This window comes from Salmo trutta, chromosome 10, assembly GCF_901001165.1.
Source record: "Salmo trutta chromosome 10, fSalTru1.1, whole genome shotgun sequence".
Lineage (NCBI taxonomy): Eukaryota > Metazoa > Chordata > Actinopteri > Salmoniformes > Salmonidae > Salmo > Salmo trutta.
Window position 1 is genome coordinate 33,965,434 of NC_042966.1, and position 17,822 is coordinate 33,983,255.

At 39.6% G+C, this 17,822-nt stretch overlaps 1 protein-coding gene across 2 annotated transcripts in view; it reads left to right on the forward strand.

Moving 5' to 3' along the window:
* Positions 1-17,723, forward strand: part of hmgcll1 (3-hydroxymethyl-3-methylglutaryl-CoA lyase like 1) — a 31,121-nt gene extending 13,398 nt beyond the window's left edge. For both annotated transcript variants that reach the window (XM_029765364.1, XM_029765365.1), the window contains 4 exons: positions 4,027-4,090; positions 5,197-5,385; positions 16,122-16,247; positions 16,518-17,723. In XM_029765364.1, coding sequence (XP_029621224.1) covers positions 4,027-4,090; positions 5,197-5,385; positions 16,122-16,247; positions 16,518-16,622 — 484 coding nt within the window. In that variant the 3' untranslated portion in view covers positions 16,623-17,723. The remainder of the gene's footprint in view (positions 1-4,026; positions 4,091-5,196; positions 5,386-16,121; positions 16,248-16,517) is intronic.
* The last annotated feature ends 99 nt before the right edge of the window (positions 17,724-17,822 follow it).

The following is a 17,822-nucleotide window of genomic DNA, read 5'->3' on the forward strand; positions in this document are numbered from 1 at the left end:
TTGATCAAAGGCTGTGCAACCAAGTAATAGCTCTGGGGTGCCAATAAATTTGTCCATTTGTCTTTATTTTCTAAATTAAAATTGAAAATATAAGTTTAGAAAAATAAAATTGGTTCTGTAATGTTGAAAATCCAATAACAAGGCGTGGAGACTTTATTGTTGTGGTTGCAATTTTAACTTATTTTTTTATGAAATAGGGAAATATTTAAGAAAAGTGCAAGGGTTCCAATATATTTGACTACAACTGTATGTTTATGTTGGCTTTGAAAAAAATGTACTACCGTAAAATGTTTCAAAGGCCTAATGTTTCTCTCTGTTAGCAAAGGTACACTCAGACAGTGATAAATGACTCCAGAAATAATAGGTTAACAAGCAAATTTCCAGATGTGCACTGAATCGTTCTATGTGTTGCTTCAACTACAAGTCCAGATGGACAGTATAGAACCGCTGACATGAAGCATGTTTCAGTTTTGTGGTACAGTAGCCCCCTTTCATCCAAACAACGCAGCAATGCCATGGCAACGCATCAGTTTGACACAGGCATTCTGGCAAATGTCCTGCTGTTGGAGATGGCTTGGGCAGCACTCCCTTCCCTCGAGTCGAGCTAGAACTTGCTGGATATTCCGGTGACAAACTGAGGTATCGTCTAACGACTGCGAGCCCAAGAGAAACATTTTCTACTTTTCACATGTCCGCTATTTCAAGCAGTGAACGTTTCCTACACATATGGAATAGGCATATTGTTTGACTTCACCCCACTGCATAATTTCTCATTGCTACTGTCAACAACATAACCACTACATATAACAAAATATTCAACACCAATTGGATATAAGATTTTAAGTCTATATTGCACTCTCTATATTGCACTGGCAGTTAGCGGTTACTGAATCCAGAAAACAGAGTTATGATCTACCTTAATTCTAATGACAGATAGCATAAATTATGACTTTTTGACTAGAGAGAGTTAACCTTTTAGCGCAATTCACTTTGTGACATGTGGCCAAGTTGGCATGTTTATGACCCATGTATTAATATATTCCATGTGTGTTTATGACCCATGTATTAATATATAGTACCAGTCACAAGTTTGGACACACCTACTCATTCAAGGGTTTTTCTTTATTTTCACTATTTTTTACATTGTAGAATATTAGTGAAGACATCAACCCTATGAAATAACACATATGGAACCATTTAGTAACTAAAAGGTGTTAAACAAATAAAAAATTATTTACATTTCAGATTCTTCAAAGTAGCCACACTTTGCCTTGAAGTTAGCTTTGCACACTCTTGGCATTCTCTCAACCAGCTTCACCTGGAATGCTTTTCCAACAGTCTTGAAGGAGTTCCCACATATGCTGAGCACTTGTTGGCTGCTTTTCCTTCACTCTGCGGTCCAACTCATCCCAAACCATCTCAATTGGGTTGACGTCAGGTGATTGTGGAGGCCAGGTCATCTGATGCAGCACTTCATCACTCTCCTTCTTGGTTAAATAGCCCTTACACAGCCTGGAGGTGTGTTGGGTCATTGTCATAATGAAAAACAAATGATTGTCCCACTAAGTGCAAACCAGATGGGATGCCGCATCTCTGCAGACTGCTGTGGTAGCCATGCTGGTTAAGTGTGCCTTGAATTCTAAATACATCACAGACAGTGTCACCAGCAAAGCACCCCCAAACAATCATACCTCCTCTTCCATGCTTCACGGTGGGAACCACACATGCGGAGATCATCCGTTCACCTACTCTCCGTCTCACAAAGACACAGCGGTTGGAACCAAAAATCTCAAATTTGGACTCATCAGACCAAAGGACAGATTTCCACCGGTCTTATGTCCATTGCTCATGTTTCTTTGCCCATGCAAGTCTCTTCTTATTATTATTGGTGTCCTTTAGTAGTGGTCTCTTTGCAGTAATTCAATCATGAATTTCTGATACACGCAGTCTCCTTTGAACAGTTGATGTTCAAATAAAATAAAATAAAAAAGATGTGTCACATGCGCCGAATACAACAGCTGTAGACCTTACAGTGTGAAAAGGAGTCTTATGACTTGGGGGTAGAAGCTGTTTAGAAGCCTTTTGGACCGAGACTGCTTGCCATGCGGTAGCAGTGAGAACAGTCTACGACTAGCTGTAGTCTTTGGCAATTTTTTGGGCCTTCCTCTGACACTGCATGGTATAGAGGTCCTGGATGGCAGGAGGCTTGGCCCCAGTGATGTACTGGGCCGTAAGTACTGCCCTCTGTGATGTTGAGATGTGTCCGTTATTTGAACTCTGTAAAGTATTTATTTTGGCTGCAATTTCTGAGGCTGATAACTCTAATGAATTTATCCTCTGGTAACTCTGGGTCTTCCTTTCCTGTGGCAGTCCTCATGAGAGCCAGTTTCATCATAACCCTTGATGGTTTTTGCGACTGCACTTAAAGTAACTTTCAAAGTTCTTGACATTTTTCGGATTGACTGAACTTCATGTCTTAAAACCTGTTGGGGCTAGGGGGCAGTATTTGCACGGCCGGATAAAAAACGTACCCGATTTAAACTGGTTACTACTCTTGCCCAGAAATGAGAATATGCATATAATTAGTAGATTTGGATAGAAAACACTCTAAACACTCTGAGTTTCTAAAACTGTTTGAATGGTGTCTGTGAGTATAACAGAACTCATATGGCAGGCCAAAACCTTAGAAGATTCCATACAGGAAGTGCCCTGTCTGACAATTTGTTGTCCTTCTGTTGCATCTCTATCGAAAATACAGCATCTCCGCTGTAACGTGACATTTTCTAAGGCTTCCATTGGCTCTCAGAAGGCGCCAGAAAGTGGAATGGGGTGTCTGCTGTCTCTGGGCGAAGAACAGCAGGAGAATTTGTGAGTGGTCAGCCTGGGGACAGTGACACTGGAGAAGCACGTTCATGAGAATTCTCCAATTTTTCTTTCAGCCTTTGAATGAATACAACATCGCCCGGTTGGAATATTATCGCTATTTTACGAGAAAAATTGATTTTAAACAGCGTTTGACATGCTTCGAAGTACGGTAATGGAATATTTAGAATTTTGTTATGTTATGTTTTTTGTGAACGTTTATCATGAGTAATTTAGTAAATTCACCGGAAGTTTGCGGTGGGTATGCTAGTTCTGAACATCACATGCTAATGTAAAAAGCTGTTTTTTGATATAAATATGAACTTGATTGAACAAAACATGCATGTATTGTATAACATAATGTCCTAGGAGTGTCATCTGATGAAGATCATCAAAGGTTAGTGCTGCATTTAGCTGTGGTTTTGGCTTTGAAAATGGCTGTGTGATTATTTTTGGCAGGGTACTCTCCTGACATAATGTAATGTTTTGCTTTCGCTGTAAAGCCTTTTTGAAATCGGACAATGTGGTTAGATTAACGAGAGTCTTGTCTTTAAAATGGTGTAAAATAGTCACATGTTTGAGAAATTGAAGTTATAGCATTTTTGAGGTATTTGTATTTCGCGACACGCGATTCCACTGGCTGTTGAATAGAGTGGGACGCAAGCGTCCAGACAGGTTAAAGTAATGATGGGCTTGCCATAATATGGACTTTGTATTTTACCAAATAGAACTATCTTCTGTAAACCTCCCTTACCTTGTCACAACACAACTGATTGGCTCAAACGCATTATGAGGGAAAGAAATTTCTCAAATTAACTTTTAACAAGGCACACCTGTTATTTGTAATGTAAGCTGGTTGAGAGAATGCCAAGAACGTGCAAAGCTGTCATCAAGGCAAAGGGTGGTTACTTTGAAGAATCTCAAATATAAAATATATTTTGATTTAACACTTTTTGGTTAATACATGATTCCCTATGTGTTCTTTCATAGTTTTGATGTCTTCAGTATTATTCTACAATGTAGAAAATAGTCAAAATAAGGAAAAACCCTTGAATGAGTAGGTGTGTCCAAACTTTTGACTGGTACTATATGTGTGTTTATGACCCATGTATTAATATATGGCAAGTGTGTTTATATTTACCATGTATGTTTGTTTTCTTTTAGATATGTTTCTTGTGCACTAGGATGTCCATACGAGGGACCCATTGAACCCACTAAAGTTGCAGAGGTAAGACAACACTTCTGCATTGCCTTCTTGTGTCAATAATGGACATACTCTATACCTTATACGTGGGTTGTTCCACGATATTAGTTCATTTTGGCTCGTGTAACTTGTTGAAAAAATCTAGTTTTATTTCACCTAATTTTAACATTCTGTCACAAAGAGCACATGTTCAACCTAATAAAATAAAAATCCTATCTCAAAAATTACTGTAGTAAGTGCCTATTAAGTGCCAAATAAAGTAACAGGTTTGACCATAACAGGGTTGACCGTAACAGGGTTGACGATTTCATCTTACATCAGCCATAAATCCCTTGTGACAGGGGAAATGGAAGCTTGTTGTGTGCAACAGAGTTCTATTCAAATCAACACTGGAGTTGCTTACCAAGAAGAAATTGAATGTTCCTGAGTGGCCTATTTACAGTTTCTTTTTACGGTTTGAAAATCTATGAATCTAAGACTTGAAAATGGCTGTCTAGCAATGATCAACCATCAACTTGACAGAGCTTGAAGAATTTTTAAAAGAATAATGGGAAAATATTGTGCAATCCATGTGTGCAAAGCTCTTCTAGACTCATAACTTTAATTATTGCCTAAGTTGGAGTATTTTGTGTAGATGGGTGAGAGAAAAAAAATCTGTTAAATAAATGTTGAATTCAGGCTGTAACATAACAAAATGTGAAATAAGTCAAGTGGTATGAATACTTTCTGAAGGCACTGTATAGTAAAGAGCACTTCATTTCATATTCAGTATCAGGCTTTTAAAATCCAACATTGGTGCACAATTTCTATTTAAAACATCAAAGGGACGCAATAGGGAATCATTTTCTGTACATGTATAATCTAAACAATGTCAAACCCCTGAAAGGACTGTTTTTTTAAATGTAACCTTAATTTAACTAGGCAAGTCAGTTAAGAACAAATTCTTGTTTGCAATGACGGCCTACATCTGCCAAAAGCGGACGACGCTGGGCTAATTGTGCACCGCCCTGTGGGACTCCCAATCAGGGCCGGTTGTGATACAGCCTGGATCATATCAAGCAAGAGAGCTCTGAGCTCCTGCATGTTTATGTTTCCAACGGACTTGTTATGATAAGTTTTCTTGGCTATAGGTGGTAAAGCGGTTGTATGAACTGGGCTGCTATGAGGTGTCTCTGGGGGATACTATCGGCGTGGGCACCCCAGGCTCCATGGCCAAGATGCTGCACTACGTCATGAAAGAGGTACCCAGCAGCGCTCTGGCCGTTCACTGCCACGACACCTACGGCCAGGCTCTGGCCAACATCCTAACTGCACTGCAGGTAATGAGCTAACAGCTAACATTTAAGCACAATATGGGCACTACGGTTGTTTCAAACATTTATTTTTAGATCCCCTGACAATCTAGGGTATGAGTAATGTGTAGTAAAACGTTACTGAAAGGATGCATGGTAAACGTTCATGACACAATACATAACAATGTGGTAGAGGGTCATTATGAAGTGGTCCAAGATGGTACATATGTTGGATATTCATTTGAGCCAGTTTGCCACAGCAGGAAAATAATCCTGCAGCAATAGGAAATGTGAATTATTAGGTGAATTATAATTAATGGACATTTTTGTAGGGGTTTATACACTTTTCATAAGGGAAAATCAAGTCTGAAATTTCAAAGTGGAAATTACACTACAAGTTTTACATTTCCTACATTGCAGGAAAGTTGTCACCAAATAAAGGTCCTACATCTGTATTATGAAGGCTTTTGTGTACCAAATGTCTTGTGTGCTCGGATTGTTTGTGAGAATTGAGGAGGCATTGTTTGCTTGAATGAAAATATATTCATAAACAAAAAAAACAAAGGTATATGTCACAATAGGACATAATGTACATAAATAGGAGAACACACATCTCTCAATTTGGAATTGGGAACATGATCTGGAAGTCCCCCACAAAGTAAAATAATACAAAAACTGTCCACCAATAAAATCCCAGAATCATAATGAACACAAGATATGCTGTCCTATTACCAGCACCTACATTAAAGATAATAAAATAGTCTTTCACAGATCATTAATAAAGCTTTATCCTCTCTTTAAACCACAAAATCGAATGAAGTTGTACAAAGCTTCCTGGAACACCACTCTTCTATTGTGTTTTTCACCACCTCTCCGGAGTGAACCTATGACCCGGGAGTCAGTCAGGTCATAAACCAGAGGTAAGGTAGACATGGCTGTATCAGTTCTCTGGGGAACCTCATTGTGCTCTGTCTCCCAGTTTGTCATCCTTGGCAGCGGAGGGATGGTCTTTTGGTGCTGGGCGGGGGGGTCAGAAGATGTGAAGGGGGTTCACACAAAGGCTCACCTATTCAGTGTCTGTTTCACATGATAGTGCCCTGGCCTTGACAATGGTACTGAGTGCGAGCGGAGGAAACAGCCAGCCCTGAGGGGTTCCCAACTCATGTGCTGCTTGGCTGTTGAACTATTTGACAATGCTGCGCTTAAAGGGCATGGGGGAAATTATCCTATCATTGGCCCGCATGAAACACATGGAAAATGGAGAAAGCCAAAGAAACCTGTCCAGACCAGTAACTATGTAACTGAGACAGGGAGAATGCAGTGACTATCGCTGGATTCATTGAGAAATCGAGAGCTTGGGACTATAAGGTTCTATCTGCAAAAATATGATTCTGAGATAATTAGCTTTAAAGTTTCGCAACCCTCATTGTGTCAGCAATTTTAATCTCGTATTCTTTTGAACTTAACAACATGCATTTGGGTATTTAAAGTACTATATAGGAAGAGAACATTGAACAGAACAAGGCTATGTCAATAACATTTTGACAAAAATGCAGATAAAAAGTTATAGTCCCAATCTCCCAAAAAGTGACTAATGGTAAAATACTTAGAAAAACAGAACAATTGAAAATGAACAAGGCATCATTCACTTAAGAAAAGCATTTGTTGTGCTGCAATCCCACTTACCCTAAATAATCCAAAGTCTGCATAACTTTTAGCACTGATTCATGGCTTTACTTATGAATTTATCTACACAGAAAATTCACCAGTGTTAAATCAACACTGACAGTGTTACATTTAACACTGATCCAGTGTCTATGCAGTACCACACTTGTCAGTGTTAAGTTAACACAGTGCTTAGTCTAAAGCCTTATTTGCATAAAAACATAGATATTGAAACAAACAATTCTAAAAATCAACCTGCAATAGAGCATGCTGGAAATATGATAATGATGGCCGTGGTTTTGGTTTAACACTGGTTATTAACACCAACACTGGGGTTCTTTTACACCCATTAGTGTTAATTTATCACTTACAGAGTTAATTTAACTCCTGAATTAACACTATAAATGTTACACTGAAAGATCAACACTAGGAAACACTGGCCAATTTGCTGTGTATTTCCATGTTCAAGGAATTGTACATGTTCATAAAACAGCTTTCTGTTTTGTATTTAAAAAAAAGAACCTTTCAACACATCCTGATGTTGGGCACTTTTGACAAGGGGTGAGAAGACCCAGAGGGTGGGTAAAATTCCTTTCTGTGAATCACATAGAAATTGATTTATCACAGCTGCCCCGTGACCATTGAAAATAATAACAGGCGTGGATATTTAGCCAACCATTTGTTCTCCTCCCATCTCAACAACCTCAGTGGAAATGAAAGATTTTATTATAGACTTTTCATTACTGAGTGCCAGTAGTCCATGCCACCAACTGGGATAGAAATGAATTCCACTAACCCCTGTCAACCCCATGTCAACTCTGCTTTTGTTCATGATAATGACATTCCATGCTCTTTGTACCTTTATTTTGGGAAGTTCTGGGGTCTTTTGTTACAAACCCACCTTGGCGGGTCACACAATAACAAAGTATGTACTTCGTTTTTCAGACTTGGCTGGGAAATAGATTTGATCTGACCCAACGTTTCCATGTTAACTGCAGCTGACTTGCTGAGCTATTGATAGAGCTCAGTGTAGCCAGACGCTCTTGACTGAGAATTCAGACCTGTTCTTACTCATGCTTATCTCCTCTACATTAAGCAAAGTAAGTCCGAGCCAAAGCAAGTCCGAGCCAAAGCTCATCAACAGTGCTTTAAACTTGTGAATCTCGCTAAATACACCACATATAAAAGTATGTGAAGATCCCTTCAAATTAGTGGATTCGGCTATTTCAGCCAAACCCATTGCTGACAGGTTTATAAAATCTAAACCGCCTCTGGAAGCAACATCAGCACAAGTACTGTTCATCGGGAGCTTCATGAAATGAGTTTCCATGGCCAAGCAGCCGCACACAAGCCGAAGATCACCATGCACAATGCCAAGCGTCGGCTGGAGTGGTGTAAATCTCGCCGCCATTGGACTCTGGAGCAGTGGAAATGCGTTCTCTAGAATGATGAATCACTCTTCACCATCTGGCAGTCCTACGGACAAATCTGGGATTGGCGGTTGCCAGGAGAACGCTACCTGCCCAAATGCATAGCGTCAAATGTAAAGTTTGTTGGAGGAGGAATAATGGTCTGGGGCTGTTTTTCATGGTTCGGGCTAGGCCCCATAGTTCCAGTGAAGGGAAATCTTAACGCTACAGCATACAATGACATTTTAGATGATTCTGTGCTTCCAACTTTGTGGCAACAGTTTGGGGAAGGCCCTTTCCTGTTTTCAGCATGACAATGCCCTCGTGCACAAAGTGAGGTCCAAACAGAAATGATTTGTCGAGAGCCCTGACCTCAACCCCATCGAACACCTTTGGGATGAATTGGAACGCTGACTGAGAGCCAGGCCTTATCGCCCAACATCAGTGTTTCGACCTCACTAATGCTCTTGTGGCTGAATGGAAGCAAATCCCTGCAGCAATGTTCCAATATCTAGTGGAAAGCCTTCCCAGAAGAGTGGAGACTGCTACTATAACAAAGGGGGGACCAACTCCATATTAATGGCCATGATTTTGGAGTGAGATGTCCGACAAGCAGGTGTCCACATACTTTTGGTCATGTAGTGTATTTACAGAGTGGAAAGTATGAATGTTATTCTGATAATGGGTGGAAGTGGGTCAGTAAGGGTCACTATTCCATTTTGTCCAATATATCTAAATACTCAGATGAATGTTTTCCCAGTGGTGGCTTTAAAGACCCACTAATGGGTTGTACTGTAGCTAATATCTGCTGGGTAGTGGATCTTGGATAGAGATGTTTATGTTTACTTGTGGTGTACAAAGCTTTAGATGGTCCCAGAACCAAAACGTTTGGGAAGCACTGGTGACAGAGACAAAGTTGTAAATGGGATGAGAATGTTTCATAACCACGGTGATGACAAATCAAACAGGCATGTTGTCCAATAAACCTATGGTTATGAGTTAACCCATGCAATCCAGAGGACATTACATTTGAGCTGTGTAGGTGTATTGTTGAGTGTCATTAAAGTGAAGTGAGATGGGTGTAAAGACCTGTCAGTGGTAAACAACTCTGCCTATTTTCAACAAAGTGACTAAACATTTAGACAGCTTCATCCATGTGGTTTGATGGTTGATTACTGAACCCTCACTCAAAGGTCAAGGAGCAAAGTCTCTAGAATAATGAGTGTTAACATTAGTTGAATGTTAATGACTCTTCAAACGAAAGGTTGTTGACATATCAACAAAGGGAGTCTTGCCCAAAGGGAGTCTCTTTTCTAAAGAATTTGGAACGCTCACGTTGTGCAGTCTTAGCAATGTTTATCTTCGGTAAGCATGTTTAGTGCTCTAGCTAGCTAGCCTACAGCACCGCCTATGACAATATTTCAACTTTTCCCTAAAAATGACTTCTGGAAATTTGGCAACATTGCCAACATGACAGGCTACAAGGAACTCCCATTTAATTGCCTGCTGAGGATATTAGCTTATTAGAAAAGGCCTGTGCCCCAGAGCGTGGTGCAGGAGTCAGTGTATGTGCCAGGTAACCATAGTGATGAAAGCCAGTAACTTGGTGGAAAATATACCTCTCTGTGTGCGCTTAAGATCAAGACAACGCTGCCCTGGGCATGGTCCCGTTAGTACACGAACACACAAAGAAATAATGCCTTATTAGAGAGTAAAACACTAGCAATTAATCGACCTTAGGTCGACATGAGGTGTCTACTGTGTCTCAAGATGGAAAATATAGTTTAATATACTAAAAACCATGCATTTCAAATTTAACTATACAAACAACAAAGGTTAGATTGGCGCAAGAATTGGTGCAACCAATGAGGCAGGTGAAATTAGTATTTCTTGAATTTAGTATGACTTACCTCTTCAGCTTAATGTACAAAACGTGGTAGTCAAATGCTTTGAGTGGTTTATACTGTAACTGAGGGGTACTTTCTTTAAGAGTGAGGTCTCTACTTGGCCATTGACCGTCATGGTCCGACTAGACAATAGAAGGTTTTCATGCTTTAAGTTAGAAATGTCCCTCTTTTCATTTCTGATTAATCCATATATGTTTTTGTGTCTACCTCCCTATTACCTACAAATATCAAGGAAGATGGTGTGGCTTTACAATGACAGGACAGTTTATTTATTGCTGGAAAGGGCTGTCTCAGGTTAGACATTTGTCAGCCTTGTGAGTTACCATTGAATACAATCTCCTTCAGTTCCATATTCTATGTAGAGAAATGTCAAGGCTGCATTGGTGAAACATTGCTGCCTCAAACACTTCAGTGAACATACCCTTTCTGCCCCAACTGACGCACGGCCGCACTTCAAACAAACAATACTGGACAAGAGTGTAGCAATCTCTCAAATTGTTCACTTACAGTATATTAGCCGCCTTCCGTAATCCCATATCATGTGATGTGAACAGCCCGAGTAAACTAAAGTGTATTTTGCCAGGAATGTATTGTTTTTATACCTCCACTGCTCACTGAATGTGGCTCTTTAACAGCCAGGCCACATCTGGTTTCTGGGCTATGAGAGGCTAATTGAACACTGGCAATTTGGACTTTCTGACCACCAGTCCCTGTGCATATTACGTCCCATAGAGCAACAGGAGTCAGACGTGCTGTTGAAAAGGATCACTGTGCTCTTGCATTTTGTTCCTCTCGGAAATGGTCCACCAGAGACCCTCTGACCCTCTCGAAGTTAGCAGCAGAATGCGAGAGGTTTGGCACTGTAAATTACAACTCTGTGTTTACACAACAAAAAAGTCTGCCCAGTACAATATCCTGCCCTGGAGTTAACTAAGGTCTGGGAATATTGTGCGCAGTGCACACCGGAGTGGATCACTAGGCCTTTGCCAACACAAACAGCAATTACAGGCTGCTCAGACAGCCCCTGGATAAAATAGACCCTTGTCTCGGAGAAAAGGCACCAATTAGGACCATTGTTTAAAGAGCAAACTGTGCTTCCGTTATTGTTGTTTGCTTGGGTCTGTCCCCCAGGGAGAGACGTCCTTCATGGTTTCATTCTGATGTGTCAATTTAGTCCCGTGTGGCTCAGTTGGTAGAGCATGGTGTTTGCAATGCAAGGGTTGTGGGTTCGATTCCCACGGGGGACCAGTACGGGGAAAAAAATTATGGAATGTATGCATTCACTACTGTAAGTCGCTCTGGATAAGAGCGTCTGCTAAATTACTAAAATGTAAATGTGTCCCCATGCCACACCGGGGTCAGTGGGAGGATAAACAAGTTCATTTTATATCACCGTGGGATCCTCTGACATCTGGTTCTGCCACGGAAGCAGGAAAACGTTGTTAATATTCCTCTGACGGTCGCTGAGATACGTGGAAAACATTGTGAATATCTTAATCTGCGATGCCTCTGAGAAGTAGATGCTTGGCTTTTGGGTAAAACATTTTCGTGGCTCCCCTCTTGATGGCGGAAAGAAAACTTTTAAAAGACATTTCCTGCAATGCACATTTTGCCATGGGGCGTAGAGAAAATATTGCAGTTTTAAAGCAAGTTTTCTGCCATTCTACACATTTTGCCATGGGGCGGAAAGACATTTTTAAAAATGTATAATAAATGTAATGCAATTCTACAAATTTTGCCATGACTTACAGTTTCTTCAGAAAGTACATAAAGCTTTGTATTCAGGACATTACATTTATTTATTTTCCATATTTTGCAGTTTTACTTCATTGCCTTATTGCAAAAAGGATGCATGTTTGGGATTTTTTTAAATGTTGTACAGGTTACCTTCTTTTCACTCTGTTAATTAGGGTAGTATTGTGGAGTAACTACAATGCTGTTGATCCATCCTCATCCCATGACAGCCATTGAACTCTGTAACTGTTTTAAAGTCACCATTGGCCTCATGGTGAAATCCCTGAGCAGTTTCCTTCCTCTCCGGCAACTGAGTTAGGAAGGACGCCTGTATCTTTGTAGTGACTGGGTGTATTGATACACCATCCAAAGTGTAATTAATAACTTCACCATGCTCAAAGGGATATTCAATGTCTGCTCTTTTAAAAATGTATGCCCATCTACCAATAGGTGCCCTTCTTGGCGTGAGGCATTGGAAAACCTCCTTGATCTTTATGGTTGAATCTGTGTTTGAAATGCACTGCTCAAATGAGGGACTTTACAGATAATTGTAAGTGTGGGGTACAGAGATGAGATAGTCATTTAAAAATTATGTTAAACACTATTATTGCACGCAGTTAGTTCATGCAACTTATTATGTGACTTGTTAAAACTTCTTAGGGATAGGGGACAGTATTTTCACATCCGGATGAAAAGCATGCCCAAAGTAAACTGCCTGTTACTCAGGCCCAGAAGCTAGGATATGCATATAGATAGACAACACTCTAAAGTTTCGAAAACTGTTAAAACAATGTCTGTGAGTATAACAGAACTGATTTGGCAGGCGAAACCCAGAGGACAAACCATCCAGGGAAAAAGAAAATTGCGTTCACTGTGTTTTCCTTTGATTTTCTATGGGAAGCTCTATTTAATAGGAACCTGATTGCAGTTCCTATGGCTTCCACTAGATGTCAACAGTCTTTAGAAATTGGTTGATCTTTTTCTTTTGAGAAATGAGGAAGTAGGGCTGTTCTTTGTGAGTGTCAAGCCAAGTGGACTCTTCTGTTTGCTGCACGTAAGCTGGAACGTGCTTCACGTTGTATTTATCCGGTATTGAACACAATATATTCCGTCTTAAATTTGATTGATTATTTACGTTTTAGGATACCTAAGGTTGGATTAGGAATGTTGTTTGAAATGTTTGGACAAAGTTTACAGGTAACTTATTAGATACTTTGTAGGCATGTTGGGTGAGTTGGAACCGGTCTATTTCTGAATCAAACACGCAAAATAAATGGACATTTTTGGGACATAAAGAAGGACATTATTGAACAAAAGGACCATTTGTGATGTTTCCGGGACATTTTGGAGTGCCAACAGAAGAAGATCTTCAAAGGTAAGGCATTAATTATATCGCTATTTCTGACTTTTGTGTCGCCACCTGCCTCGTTGAAATCTGATTTTCATGTGATTGTATGCGGGGCGCTGTCCTCAGATAATCGCATGGTCTGCTTTTGCCGTAAAGCCTTTTTGAAATCTGACACAGCGGCTGGATTAACAAGAAGTTAAGCTTTATTTGGATGTATAACACTTGTATGTTTCATGAATTTTTTTATTCTGAGTATTTCTGTTTTTGAATTTGGCGCCCTGGAATTTCACTGGATGTTGTCAAATCAATCCCGTTAACGGGATTTGAATGGGAAGGCATCACTAAGAAGTTTTAAGCAGAGTTTTACTCCTGAACTTTTTAGGCTTGCCATAACAAAGGGGTTGAATACCGCACCTCTCTTTCCTTTACTGACACAAGACATTTCAACTTTTAATTTTGTATACATTTTTTGTACAAAAAAATGAAAGCATAATTCCCTTTTGACATTATGGAGCATTGTGTTTAGGCCAGAGACACAAAATTTTTATTTAATCAATTTTAAATGCAGGCTATAACACAACAAAATGTGAAAAAAGTCAAGGGGTGTGAATACTTTCTAAAGTCAAGGGGTGTGAATACTTTCTAAAGGCACTGTATGCCAATGATCTGAGTGAAAGTGACTAACATAATCAATGTGGGCCGCCTGGAGGTTAGGGCCCCTGGGCACGTGCCCTGCATGCCTGGTCGGTATTGGGACATGATTACTACAAGTTTAGATAGTTGGCTAGACTAACTTACCAATCTAAAAATTGTTAGCTGACATGGCTAATTTAATGACTCTCAGTGACTGACATAACAAGATAAAAAACTGCTGATACACAACCAGATTTTGAACTTGCACCTTGTGTATTCTACTATTCTACCTCTCAAGTTGAGACCCCGACTGAGTTCCTAGAAAAGTATGTTTTTTGGGGTCATGGGCCACGCTTATGTCGCTTTTGCATGGAACCGGCCCTGCTTGATTTTATAATTTGGCCCAATGAAGACAAAAAGTTCCAAGGCTAATGGAAATAACCTGATGGCTTTGAGGCCTGAGGTCCTCAGAGGCATATTATATAGTAATTTCCCCCATCCTGAAAGTAAGTGAAGTTGTGTACAACGTTTTTATCACGTGGAAGTTGATGAACTGTATAAAACTCAGGTTCTCTGTTGGATCATATAAATCATGTTTAAAAGCCAACATAACAACAACAGCATATCCCATGATTTGAGAGTTAACATCTGGGAAAACTTCTCTATGGTTCATATTGTCTTTAATGAAACGTAAATGTATTCGACAAGAATAATTAAACTTGTCTGGCGGACTGAAGATGTTTTTATGACATAAACATTTTGGACGAAACAAACTCATGATTTTTTTAAATGGAAGACAAATTAGCGAGGTGGGTTTAAGGCAAATGGTTATGCTTTCATGTGTTTTTGAGGTCTTCATATCTTGGAATTGAACTGTCACTTTCAGCTGTACTTCTCCTTTGCTTAAAGTCTGAAGGGACAACAAAAGACAACAACAAATCTTTATGCTTTTCTACATTCTTTATACAGTGATGTTGAATTCCATATGAAAGATAAAAACATTCTTATCATGATAAAGTGGATTATTCTCCCCAAGATCACATGAGGTGGATGTTTTGGGAATGTTTAACTACGATAAGGCATTTCTTTCCTGCAACACTAGTTCAACCAAAAATCAGTGAGTTTATCCCTTGCTAAGCAGCATGTTCTGGCTGTTTGGCACCGTGGTCCAACAATAAGCTCAACAATGCATCATTAATTCTCATATGGAGGCCAGACAGTTGGTGTCGTAGGCAGTAAAAAGCATTTTCCCACAGAAAGTAGAACTCTCTGACAATTACTTTTATTGTGGACATTGCATGAACCAATTTGAACTCAGAGACATTAAACAAAACAAGACATACATTTTATATGTGATTATTTTTACATATGGATGCATCCTATTTTTCCAGGACGGAAAATACTGAGACATTATACTCAAAGACAACAGAGGGTGTCTTGATGTCATTCAAATTGAGTTATTGCCCTGAATTTAAACAACCCCAGCGCTTAGTAACACACACCTTTGGAATTAACCATTTACAAATGGACTGTAGGTAGAAGACTAATTATTCAATTAATGTATAAAGTTATAAGTCTTTGAGTTATAGAAAAAAGACCCAAGAAAATATATGTGGAGAACAGTCTTGTTTAAAGTGAGTAACAATTGAGTAAAAAGGAAACAGAAATTCGTATTTTGAGACTAAGAGGTCACGAGGTGGTGCAGTTAAACACACGTTACCATGAGGATCAGAAAACATGACAAAACAATATGGAACTGTCTGCATTTACAGAGTCTGATATTACCAAAAACAAATGATGTGCCACTGGTTTAGTATGACAAAGAGGATGAGTAAGCTGAACTGTGGGGGACACCAAGCTGTTGCACCCACTCATCTCCGAGAAATGAAGACCACAGTAATCCTAACTGTCTGTATAACATCACCACAACCCTGGCAGGGCACGCTGTACCAACACATACAATACAGGAGAACAGGGGACATTGTTCTACATGGGATTTTGCCATCTGCTTGCTCTGTGCGTGTGGTTGCTGAATGTCTCTCCTGTGTGTGTGTGTGTATACCTCAGATGGGGATTTGTGCGGTGGACTCGTCTGTAGCAGGTCTGGGCGGGTGCCCATATGCCCAGGGAGCCTCTGGTAACGTGTCAACAGAAGATGTTCTCTATATGCTCCATGGCATGGGCATTAAAACCGTGAGTGTTGCTTCACACATAACCTGAAAACAGCACTTTAAAACAGCTTTATAATCGCTAGGGAATATACAGCTCACCCTCATAAATTTGAGAAAGCTTCAGACAGAGGATCGGGTCTCGTTTACATTAGTAAAGTGTTTTTTTGCATAACTGTCATGTGTATTGGTAGGCCTGCTGTTTCTATTTTCACAACTGTTTCTTTTACAATGGCTCCCCCTGCTGGCAGGGTACCATTCCTGCTTCTTTGATCCCTTGTTTCTTTCATTCCAGGGAGTCGATCTCTCCAAGGTAATAGAGGCAGGTGATTTCATCTGCAAAGCCTTAAAGCGCAAGACCAACTCCAAGGTAGCCCAAGCAAGAAGCAAGTCCTCGTGATTGATACAAGAAGAAGATAAAGACCTTTAGCAGTGTTTTGTCCTGCTGATGCTGCATATAGATAGCCAATGATGCTATACAAAGTGCAATATACATTTTTTTTTTAAACCAAAATTGATGGCCATTTAGCAGAGGCACTTTATTAAAACGTTGCTGGATAAGGCCTACTTAAATTCAAGAAATAACTGAACTTTTTTAACCAAAAAACCTCTTCCAGTTATCACGTATAGTCTGTCTGGCAGGAGGTGAAAGATAGAGATGACTCCTCACTAAGTTGTGAAAGTTATTCATGGTGTTTCTGTGGGGGGGTCTCTTCCCATTCATTTCCAGCTCAGCAGGAGTCCTGCTGGGTTTTAAACCAGTGAGCGTCGATCATTGTCTCCCTCAAAATGTATTTCTCTCCCTCAACATGTATTTTCAAGTCTGTTGCTGTATTAACATGGAAGTCTGCCTGTCTCCACATGTAAAATATTGATTCGTTTTTTCTCTCTTCAAAGCAAATGTTATTTGTCATGTGCCAAATACTGGTATAGACTACAGTGAAATGCTTGCTTACGAGCCCTTCACAACGATGCAGAGTAAAACAAATAATAGTAACACAATTCATCCTCACCAGTGCATGACCCCATTCAAAACCATCTAGATGGTTGCGACCATTCCTTTTATTCTGTGGAGTTAAAGTAGGCGGCAGCTTTATGTCGACCTATTGTATGTGCAATAGTCAGAGGGGTCAAATGTATTTTACCTGGAGAAGCCTCTTAACCATTTATTTTAGTTGAAGTAGGCCTTCTGATCATACAGCATCTCTAAGAACACCGAACAATATCATGAACTTTGTTGTTTAACAAAGTATTTAACCTCCCTTCCACTAGACTGTACTCCTTTTAAAACGCCTCACAAAATGTCAATATACACAAGTAAATGATTTAATTAATTTGCATTTCAATAGTAATGAATGCAGTTCAATGTGAAGTATTATGTGACAAAGCTCCATAATAAGAAGAAATATATTCAATGTATGTAGTGACTTTATTCTATGGGTTCATCTTGCAATAGGAAGCAACATTTATATTATACATTAAATAAAAAGTTATTTAAAAAGGGTGGTTGAGTAAGTCTGATTTGTTAGAAAACCAAGATAACATAAATAATAGTATCCCTTTTTTATTGTAGTTGGATTGGAGGAAATATAAACAGAAA